At 40.5% G+C, this 11,821-nt stretch overlaps 1 protein-coding gene across 2 annotated transcripts; it reads right to left on the bottom strand.

The window, feature by feature from the left end:
• Nucleotides 1-4,555: 4,555 nt before the first annotated feature.
• LOC107602633 (deubiquitinating protein VCIP135-like) lies at nucleotides 4,556-11,540 on the bottom strand. 2 transcript variants are annotated; one of them, XM_016295189.1, is made up of 4 exons: nucleotides 8,827-11,540; nucleotides 8,453-8,539; nucleotides 6,604-7,276; nucleotides 4,556-5,073 (listed from the first exon to the last, which is right to left on the bottom strand). In XM_016295189.1, the coding sequence occupies exons 1-3, from the start codon at nucleotides 11,414-11,416 to the stop codon at nucleotides 6,627-6,629; spliced, it is 3,327 nt and encodes a 1,108-aa protein (XP_016150675.1). In that variant the 5' UTR covers nucleotides 11,417-11,540; the 3' UTR covers nucleotides 4,556-5,073; nucleotides 6,604-6,626. The 2 variants fall into 2 exon arrangements, with proteins under 2 accessions (XP_016150675.1, XP_016150674.1); XM_016295188.1 differs by having other exon boundaries at nucleotides 4,556-7,276.
• Between the last annotated feature and the right edge of the window lie 281 nt (nucleotides 11,541-11,821).

The following is an 11,821-nucleotide window of genomic DNA, read 5'->3' as shown; positions in this document are numbered from 1 at the left end:
ATGGCCTAAAGCACACACTTGCTGTGTATTTCACTTCAAAACCATGTGTGTTCCCTTTGTGAAATTATACTGTAGCACACTTTTAAAAAGAGTACTCATTCAGGATATAATATAGTTTAAAATTATATACTTAGGGGCAAACTGAATGTTATGTTTTTTGACAGTTAGTTTAAATGTATATTAAACACAATTATTTGAACTTAATAGTACCTTATAAGTAGGACTTGTTTTTATGTAATTGCATAAATACTTCTGTTGTCTTTGAAAAATGGTTAAAGTGTACTGCAAAATGTGCTGGCCAAGTATTTTTGGTCAACTAAAATATATTTTAAAGTAATTTCTATCGAAACTTGAATGGCATAATCTTAAATATGTTTCTAAATCATGTTCTAAATGCACATTTGTAATGATAAACTTGAAGATTAGTACATTTAAAATGTTAACTTTAAATATAATATCCAAAAATACACTACAGTCACATTATAATCAAGTACTTTACAAAAGATTAGTAAAACATGATTTAATTGTACTTATAAAACGGATAGTTCCGGTCCTTGATTCTGATTGGTTGAGCTTCAAAGTTCAAAGCGGTTGTAAATTACACTACAAACATACACCTTTGTTTACGTCTGTGTGTTGCTCGGCAACCACTTTGTTGGAACCACAACTGTTTCTTGTTTGGTGGAAGAATAAAGCAATAAGCCCCAAGAAGCCGTGGTTTACAGTGAATTTATAACAGCTTAGGGCCGTTGTTAGGCACGGAAATTATTATTTCATTAATATTATATCTGCAAGAATTTTTTATTTTAATTCAAGCACACTTCTTTTCCATAAGGGTTAATAGGAGGTTGGTGCTCCCATTGCTGCTATAAGCTTCTTGTCTTCTAGAAAGGATTTCTACACCATTTGTTTCTACAACATTAATTTTAAGATGATTTATTTCTATCGTTTGCTTTAGTGTGCCAGTGGGACATTATCATTTGCAAACTGAGGTATCCTAAATATAGATACATTTCTCCAAGAAGCTTGGGACATTAAAAACAAATGGGAAACCTCAAATTAATATTTCCTACTGGCACACTACAACCAAATATATAAGTACCTGTCTTAAAACAATGTTTTTTTGAAGATTCTAACATTTATATGTTAAAGTGTAATAAATGTGTATATGTGTGCAGAAGCAGGAGCCGTTGAGGCCCATTGTGGCTCGGGCATCGCAAAACTTCACGCAAGCGTCGTCTAATGATCGGAGTGGCTGTTCTAGGTGAGTATTATGATGTTGTGTAACTCTGATTTGTTTTTGTGGTGTTGTGTGATGGCTGATGTTTGCATTTCTAGAGGGCGCTCTCTGAAACTGCCACGGCGAGCATCTCTGTCAGGAGTGCCGGGTTCACCTCGATTACTTCAGCGACTGCTCTCTCGTCGACGTAGTGATGGACTTGCTGTACGTTCAATCGGCTCCATCAATCCTGCGTTTCATCCTGACTGATGGATCTAACCCTAGAGCTCCACCTTTCTCTTCTTAATGGGTCACAGAACAGCAGAAACTAGGACAGTATGACACCAAAGTTCAGTCTGTATGCAACTCCTTCAGATTTGGAGAGAAAACAGAAGTTCAGTGTCCTGATTAGTTTGGGGCCTCAGTAACTTCATAGCCAGTTTGTGGCTCTGAGCCTGTAGCTGATATCAGGAATCTTTAATATTACTGCCCTATGTAAATATGTAAATATTGTGATTTTGATTGGAAATATCACACTCTTCGCCTATGAGTGTATTTGAATTTTGAATAGATGTGTCTGTTTTGACTAATAATGCAGAAAGACTACAATGAGAAATTGTTAGTTTATAAATGTGTATATATATATATATATATATTTATAGATATATGCAATGTTTATATTAAAATGCTAGTGTTGCCAAAGTTAATATCAACTCAAAAAAAGTACATCTACTAAAGAGTCTTATATAAGTTGATTACCAGAGAAAATTAGTTTGATGTATTACAATTTATAAAAGCACAGAAAAAAAGAGTTTGCTTACAGAAATCATTTACAGTGGACGTACTATAGAATATTATGGAGTGTACATTTAGATTTCCATTTTAAGAGCAACATTTTTTTTTGTTTATTTGACCCTGAATGTTTTTTTTTAAATTCTGTACATTAAATAAAAATTATATATCAATGTAATTTCAACCACACCTCAGACCATACCACAAAGTATCTAAACTAAACTATTAATATTGTTAATTTATTTTTTCCAAGTTTGTAATTTTTTATGGTATGAATACTGGTAAATTATGGTGTTTACCCTTAATTTTTGATGGGCTTTTTAGCTTGTATTTAGAGGACATTGGCATACAGCTGCAAAATTTCATGAAATGAAAAGTCAATTTTGTAATTCACAGCCTGACTATAATCATCATCACTTCATCAAGCTTAAGGAGAAAAATCTCAACACTAATTTGGTAATGCAGTACAATTAGTTTCAATTTGTGAATGCATTATGTTGCATGAAATAACAATGACCAATTTTCTACAGAATTTACTGAAGTTAATATAAATACATGTACTATTTACTTCACATTCGTTTGTAAAACATTAAAGGGGTCATAGATGTTGCTAAAAAAGAACATTATTTTGTGTATTTGGTGTAATGAAATGTGTTTATGCGGTTTAAGGTTAAAAAACATTATTTTCCACATACTGTACATTATTGTTTCTCCTCTATGCCCCGCCTTTCTGAAACGCGTCGATTTTTACAAAGCAAAACCCATTATAAACAAGGCATTCATTGCATCCAGTGGGGACATAATTATGGATTATAATGACTTATACTGTCTTTTTACGCGTTGCGTTGCATCGCGCCGCGTAAACATAAAACCATGTCTGCATTTGTGATCGGAGAAATGACAAACAACAAGTGCTACACTACGCTGCTCAAAACTCACGTTTGAATCAACGGTGGCAAATTCTTTAGATATAAAAAACTTACTTACAGACTGTGAGTCAGAACAGCTGGCATTGTAGTCTACTCTACCAGGATCAGGAAACAGTCCTCCATAAAATGTGCAGCACACATCTGAATATTTGGGTTGAAGTGTTCTGGAACATTGTTGTAAATACAACTTAACCACTGATTTCTAGTCATGTCCATTTTTGGAAGACCAAACAAAGTAGTTTTGCATTCACAACGAAACACAGCGTCACACACAGCGGCCTAGAGCGAGCAGAGGCTGGGGACTAGAGTGAGGAACGGCCGGAGGGCTAGAGTGAGCGGAGGCCGGTGAGCTTGAGAACGGCACGGCTGGCAGATTCGACGAAAGAGCGTCCGGAGGGCATGCGGCAACCACATGTGACGACCCCGGGCTGGAATCTACTTTGTCCACAGTGAAAGCCGATCTGGTGATCCACAGCGCAAAGTTGATGTATTTCCTCCGCAACCAGCACGGATCAGCTCCAGGCACGACGAAGCGGATATCTTCCTCTTTTGGAAGGCCAAACAAATTAGTTTCGCTTTCACAATGAATCACACAGCGCCTTCACGACATGGCGGCGGCGGCAACAATACTACAGCGAGAATAAAAGTTACGCCTTCTTTCTTTGCGTGAACATTTGGACAGCGTTATGCAAATCTTCCCACATCATGACGTAGATATGTGGGGGCGTGTTAGAACGAGCCGTTTTAGGTAGTTGTTGCTGACTCTTAACTTTTATAAAGAATATCTCTTTGGATTTGAGACTTTAGTCTTTGCAACTTTACAGATCTTCTTTATGCACCAAGAGCTTGTAACACTCCAAAGAGAAAGGAAAAATTGAAATCAGATCATATGACCCCTTTAATGTTACATTTATTTTTACAACCAAAAATTTTATTTTTAGCAAATTTTTTAAAGTAATTACTTCTATTAAGCAAGCATTCATTAAATTGATCAAAATGTCAGTAAAGGCATTTATAATGTTCCAAAACATTTATATGTCAAGTAAATGCTGTTGATTTTGTTCATTATAGAATCCTAATTTTTATTTATTTTTTTACATTAAGCGGCGCAATTGTTTTCAACAGTGATAATAAGAAATGTTTCATGACCACATCAACATATAATTATTTCTGAAAGATCATGTGACTCTGAAGACTTGAGTAATGATGCTAAAAATATAGGATTTTTTAAAGTTAAGAAATAAGTTAAATTTTAATGTATTACAATAGAGAAGGTATTTAAATGTTTTATTTAATATCACAATATTATGGTTTTTACTAAATTTTAGATAAAAAAAAAAAACTACAGCCGTGGCGAGCAAAGAAGACTTCTTTAAAAAAATATATTTTTTTTAATTTAACATCACTCAAGATAGAAAGCATTGTTCATTATTTCATGTTAGCATGAAATTAAATGTTAACATAAAATTAAATGTTAACAAAATCTTAAAGGCCTAGTAATATTACCACTAATTCACATTGATGTGGTCCATTAGTGACCTATATATTAGTGATAATAGAAAACTGCATTAGAAAGTGATTCAGAAACAGCGATCACATCGTTTCATAGATGGAATAACTTTATTGTTGTTAGGCTGAAAAGTAATCAAGCATGCAAACAGCAGATTCCTCAGCTGTGTAGAATCATCCAACTGTTTTATTGAAAAACAGAGGAGAAACAATCCAGAAGGGAAAAAAACAGATTCAATATCTGTACAGATGGAAATATAATACAATATATACCACTATTGTACACTGGAATATAATATATGAGGAGGGCAGCAGTCACAGAGAAACAACCTGCACTCGAGTCTGTTACATGAAGCAGTAAAACATTTCTTTAGTGCTGCTCTTTACACCAACAATATCAATTATGTTCAAGAGCTAATAAACATGTCCACACAGAAAAAAGTGCTCTGGTATAGATGTTGTCGACTTAAAAATCAAAAACCAATCTTTTAAAATCAAAAGCTCATCAAGCCTCCAACATCATCATGCTCGGCCTTGGACCAAAGTCAGGCCTCGTTCCAATTCTCCAGTTTATCCTTCTCAGAACAGATCCTCTGTCATACGGAAGTGTGTCACGCACAAACACTGCAGATCAGAGCAGGGGAGGGTAAAAGACTCATTAAGGCTGTTAACAACAGGTTTGACCACCTGTTTTTGGCAACACCGGGCTAAATAGAACAGCTCAGCAAAGTTCCAATAGATAGGAGTTCAACACAATTTCTAGGATTTTCCATCTGTTTTATGCTCTACCCAGTGACTGAAGCACAAAGCTTAACATCTCTATTAATCTGTTTAACTGTAAACTTTTTTTTGGTTTATATGAATCAGTTGCCAAGGTGACAAGAAAAATCTGTCTAGAACAGAATGTGGATATCGTTTTTTTTCTGAACTCAAAAGAAAACACTTAAACTGTCCTTGATGCACATTGCCCTCTACTTCAGCATATTAGTATGGCCTAACACACAGGTAACAATATTACTACAGTGCTGAATCAGAATATCCTGAAAATATCACCCACTCGGCTACTTTAAGATTTTCGAAGAGAAGATTTTGCCAGAATCTAGTACATTACATTCCGATACTAAGTGTATGAATTGTCTTGTACTGAACAGTGTTTATAGAAGAAAGGACATGCAAAACAGTACAACAAAACCAAATAAGCCTGGGCCACACTAAAGGCAACGCTGACAAGGCCAATCTGAGATTACAGAACAGAAACTCGTTCTCAGATGTATGGATACTCCATGCTGATCTGCTGAGAGAGGTTTCTGTGCTCTAAATGTGTAGTGGGACGATGAAGTAAATGTGAAATCCTGCTGGAACTCTTTCCAGGCTTTTACCGCGTAGTGCTCTTTGGATAGACAGCAATGAATTGTGGGTAGAGAAGCCCTGTTTGTTCCACAGGTCAGAACTGTGTTGAGGACACAAACATATGATCAAGGAGACCCTGTTACCTACTAAGTGCACACAGACGCAGGGCTGAAGTTTGGACTCAGTGAGACAGTCAGTGTTTCAAATTGGATTGTGAATTATTAAGTTGGTAAGAAAGCCGTGAACCCAGCAATGAGGTTCAAAGTGCACTTTGATTATTTAAGTACTATGTGGATACTAGCAAAGCTCAAGGGTGATCTTAAAGGGATAGTTCAACCAAAAACGAAACTTCTGTCAACATTTACTCACCCTCATGTCATTCTGACTTTTTTCTTCTTCTGCAAAACACAAAAGACGACATTTGGGTCCAATGTTTTTTTGGACCCCACTGACTTTTATTATATGGACAGAAAGAGTCAAAATATCTTCTTTGTGTTCCACAGAAGAAGAAAAAAAGCCATTGGTTTGGAATGACATGACAGTGAGTAAATGAATAACAGTATGTTCAATTTTAGTTGAACTGTCTCTTTAAATCAGTTTATATTTAGGTGAATGAAAGCCGACACTCAATTCCTGTAATAATCACTCCAAATTTCATATCTTAAGACTGAGAATATTTAACAAATGCGTTTCACACTCAAAAGTGCTCTAAATGTGAGCCCTGCATATGTCAGTAAATCGGCTGCACCATTATTTGTTAGTTGAATCACAGTGTGTGTATGTGTGTAATGCTAGGAAGCTCACTCTGCTATATGGATAATGAAGTATCAAGATTGGTCCATGGGTTCAAAGGTGCTGGGAGGCTCCGCACCGTGACTTTCCATATCCTCCTGTTTGTCAGGAGCCTCTTCTTCCTTCACATCATGCCTTGCTGCAGCGTGTTGGCGCAAGTGTTTGTCCATAGACGCCTGTATGTTTGAGACCATCTCCTGCAGACGCTGCCGTTGGGCCTCGATAACGGCGGGCTCCAGCCCCAAACCGGGGCCCTCGCGTAAAGTGAGCATGCCCGGGGCCACGCGCACCAACTCCTCCCCTGACAACGTTATCTCTTCACCGTGAGCGCTGTTACTGAGATCGACGCCGCTGCTGTGCTGCCGCCTGATTGGTTGGTGTTCTGGAGGTGCGGAACCCAATGAGTGACCTTTGCCCTGGAAGGCCATGACGGTCTGCTCTTTCTTGCGTACTGCACCGCCGGCGCCCAATCGCAGGCCGTGGGCGGGGCTTCCCTCATGGCTATGGGAGGCTGCGTCTGAGCGGAGTTTGGAAAGGGCCTCCTGGACGAGCTCATCCACATCAGGGCTCACTGGAAAATGACCGGCTGTGTCCACACACAGCTCCAAACGCCCCTCCGCAGCATTGAACACAAACGTCTTGCCCGACAAATGGGGCAGTGTGCAGTGCTTCCCGTCCAACAGACCTTAACACAGAAATAGAGATTATTAGCAGTTTCTCATTGTCTGCGTAGAGGTGGATGATACAATCAATTTAATAAGTTTTCATAGTCAATTTCATTTTACAAATGTTAACAATATTCCTAAATAGTTATAACAATATTCACTGAATACATATACGTATATATATATATATATGTATATAATGCCTTATAATAATAATTTTACTTATAAAACTTATAAAACAAATATACACAGAATTGCTGAAAATAATGGGAGTTCTTTAAAAAAAAAAAAAGTACCACAATGTGGAATACCAAAAAAAGAAAGAAAAAGAAAACAGAAAAGACATAAAATCAGGAAAGGCAATAAAATATATTTTGGGCTTAGTAGGCATATCATCATACATTCAATAAGTTGAAAGAAATATTTCAGATTATTTCTAGGTCACATTAAATGAAATATATTTGTGACAATGACCAGTTGAACTCAGAATCAGAAGGTTAGATGTTCTTTAATCTAGTGAAGCACAAGTTTATTTCATGCTGGGAAAAATGATCATCAGTTTATGCAGCTTGAGTCCTGCTGTCATCAAACATTTACATTTATCCAAAGCGACTTACACTGCAATCAAGGTACATATTGAGCATTTTTCTTGCATTCCCTGGGAATCAAACATACACCCTTGCAACTCTACTGCTTGAGCTACATTAAAGCAAAAAGAGGGACAAACCAAACACTAAGTATTTTTCAATTCAACTTTTAACTCAGTTGTTAAACTAATAGTCTAATTTGTAAAAAGAAAAAGTTAAATTATATTAAATTTTAAAAATCCTCATTTAAAATCGCAAAATAGTAGCTTTTCACCACTTTTCTCTGACTACTGAGCATGTACAGTTAATCTAAATTAAATTATATTTAACTCCACTGCATTGCCTCTCTCAAGCAGTGGCAGAGCAACAAAAGTCTGGATTAACGGAGGGCCACTTCCACACCACAAATCATGAAAACTATTCTGTATTTTTAAGAAAATAAAAACAGTTCTAAATAAGAAGCGGTTCTCAAATCCCACCCTCACAATACAGTGATACTGCAAATGCTTTTGGGAAACACATACAGTCTTTGTTGTGCCAAGCACAATTATACATTTTGAAAAACCAATTCAAATTGTGTGTGAGAAAGTGAAAAAAAAGAGAGATTACCCATGTCTTTCTTCACAATATTGTAGAAGACTCCTCCTTGTTGGAACAGGTGAGGCAGTTTATTGGCATATGACCAGACATCTTCACCTGAGAGAAAAAGAACAAGAGAGAGGAGAAGAGAAAACAAATTAATCAGACACGTCTTACACACATTGTTTATCATTAACCATTAGAGTTTCATTTTTGTTTAGTAATCAATAATTACTCAAAAAACATGATCTGAAATAATAGAAGAATCATCCTGATGCGTAAATTACATAAATAGGCTTGTATCATACAATCCAGCGAGTCACAGACACACTTAAGTAAGTGTTGATTCTAGTATGGCACAGTCTCCTCATAAAGCAGATCTATATCAGGTGGGTGTGTCTTACCCATAAGTGCTGCCAGGAGACATAGTGATGACATCTCAAGGTCAATGTTGTCCTGAAGTTCCCTGCTACTGGTGTGGCTGAGTCGTGGGTCAGAGTCAGCGTGTGTTTGAGGCGTGTGAGAGTGCGTCTGGGCCATGTGAGTATCGGGTGAGCTCTCTTTCAGCGCTTCCACAGAGATGCGGTCGCCATGCTGAAGCGCCACGGGCTGGTTCTGGTCCTCGGGACGTGGTGGGGGCAGCTCTCTGGGTGGGAAGCCGTGTCGGAAGCACAGCTGTCCGGGCGACAAGTTGAAGACCTGGACGATGGAGTTTTGGAGCTCACCGTAGGTGGTGTGCGGTTGCAGCGTAAGCATGGCCTGCCGCCCGTCGCTGGTTGTTACACGTATCTTCTTCTCTCCACTGGTGGGTGGCACTTTGGTGGGTGTAGGAGGAGCAGAGGATGATGAAGAGGAAGGAGATGATGGGCGAGGATCTTGCTGGCGCAAGCGGTCTGTGCTACGGCGCTGGGACAAGGCCGCCTGCTCGCTGATGCTATGCTGCAAGACCCTCTCGGTTTTGCTCATCACCAGCTCTTCTTTATGCAGGGTTTTGCCCTTCTGTCCCGTCAGGATGATTTTAGTAGGAGGGTGAGCGGCTGATTCGCTCCCATCTCTCCCATCCTGCACATGAGCACCTTCGATGGCAACTGGATTGTATTCATCTTGGCTCCTCTTGGCGGTGTGATGCAAGATGGTGTTCACCACTTTTTGGACTAGAATCTCACTGCCGAACTCTCCGGGGAAGTGCTTCGTGACAAGTCGCATCGTCACGTCGTAAACATTGCTGTTGAGCGTCGGATCCATTTCGTACTGGAACCAATAAACGGTCTCTCGCACAACACGGCCCCCCCACTCCAGAGTTATGGGAAAGGCTTCAGGAAGATTGTCGTACTCCTTCCCCTCCCAGAAGTGTTTAAACCCACAGCCACACTTCCCACCCTGTGAGCGAGTGTTGGTACGGTCTCCGTCCAAATAGACGACGGTGCCGTCGCCATGAACGCATCGCACTGAAGTACCGTGACACCAGGTGCAGGCCGTGAGTGAGCTGAGTTTGTAGTCTGGCACCAGCACATCTTTTTCTGGGTTATAGGAACAGACCAAACTATTTAAAGGAAAGCTGTAGTTCTTGTCCACCCGCAGCATCCCGTGAGTCGACTTGGCCAAGTTGTAGAGTTTCCCTCCCGGTATGAGCCACTCTGCTGGGACGTGGAGCTCTGAAAGCGCGTTGCAGACAAGGCAGCGATGGAGACGACCCTCCTGAACAGATTTCTTAGCCGCTTCCGTCACCTCCTCCGGCTGCACGCCGATCACTCCAGTGCGTCGGTATATATACTGGTGGACATCGGCGACTAGAGCGGGGTGGATGCCGTGCTTGTCCATGAAGACATCCTCCATCACGCCTACGAGCCGCAGCAGGTACTTATCCTGCAGGCTCCGGTCGCCGCTGATCACACAGCTTCCGTTGGAGTCCAAGCTCACGTATTTGCGAATCAGCTCTTGAGGAACACCCCATGCTTTCGGGAGCAGTGCAGCAGGTAAACAGGGCAAAGGCAAGCCCTTGATGCCCACTAGGGGTAGATAGTGATTTCTGCCAGAGCTACTCCAGGCGATGCAGATGGGCTTGTTCAGAGTGCCATCTTTTCCTCGGCACTGCTCCTCTGGAACCAGGCCTGGCAGGAAGGTGGCGGAGTAATCGCCCGAGCTGCGCATGCCACTCAGGGAGTCCAACAGGATTATGGGCCTGTGCAGTACATTCGCCAGGCCAAATATGTGAATGTTCCTAAGCCCCAAGGGAACGCCTTCTGGAGGGACAAACAATGGGTCACACTCATTAATGATGTCTTCCCATTCTGCGGCATCTATAAAGTCTTGGAAAAGGGTTTTATAGCAGTCAAGGTTCTGCTTGAAATTGAGTTTTAGATTTTCTCGAAGGGCATGCCAGAAGAGCTCACGTCCAACTAACGCTCTGGACACAGCATGGACCAGGCAGTGACCGTCTCCATCCACGTGCACGGGAATAAGACACTCTCTATTCAAGTTTGCTTTCTTGATCTCCTCCAAAGTGTCATGCAGGTAGATCAAGCTCCCTGACCGGTCCCGTCCATACCCAACAGTGGACACATGCTCTTGCTCGATGAGAAAAGCCCGGTCCCCAAGAAGCGAGCAGTCAAAGATCTCTCCCTGGTTCATTTCCTTCAAGAGTTTGGCAGTGCCTGTCTGTTTGTCCATGCCATAGCGGGTGAGGATGGGAGACAGCAGCTTGCAGTGATAGTTGGACAGTCCCATCACTTTCACCAGCTCGGAGCCCTTTTTAGGAGGGCCTGGCACACCCAGCAAAGCATTTCTCAGCAAATTATGAAGCACTACATCTGGGTCAGTCACTTCCTCCACATTCGCGAGGTTCTTCTGCTCGTGTCTCTGGCCGCATTCAGTGCACTCGATGCTCATGGAGGTGTGTGCGGGGAAGAAGAGCTTCGCCTGGCACTGCGGGTCCGGGCACATCCCGCATAAAATGCGCTTGTCCTTCTGCTTTGAGCCCGGAATCAACGACATAGCCCAATCTAATATATCTTCGGACGTAGCGGTTTACAAAAGCATCGCTGTCTAATCAGTGACGGGCGAGAGAAAATTGTCACCTCACGCAGTTTCTGTTTTCCCAGTAACAAACACAACACGGAAGCGGTTCTGTAACACAATGTGACCCTATGGGTAGCGCAAGGCATGCTGGGAGATGAAGTTCTTAACCGTCACAGGTCTAGAGGTCTTCTAACGACATTATTTTAAAAAAATTATTAAAACGTATTCTAATGTTATACAAAAATGTTTGGATTTTCTTTTATTTACGAAATGCAATATTTGTTTACTACCGACTGGGACGACTCATACGATAAAATATCAAAAGTGACTTTAACAAAACTACAATAACCACAATACAAAGAAGGCCAAAGGTTGTGTTGT

This window comes from Sinocyclocheilus grahami, unplaced genomic scaffold (assembly GCF_001515645.1).
Source record: "Sinocyclocheilus grahami isolate Dianchi unplaced genomic scaffold, SAMN03320097.WGS_v1.1 scaffold331.1, whole genome shotgun sequence".
Classification (NCBI taxonomy): Eukaryota; Metazoa; Chordata; class Actinopteri; order Cypriniformes; family Cyprinidae; genus Sinocyclocheilus; species Sinocyclocheilus grahami.
Note: the sequence above shows the minus strand (reverse complement) of the source record. Positions and strands in the feature narration are given on the sequence as shown.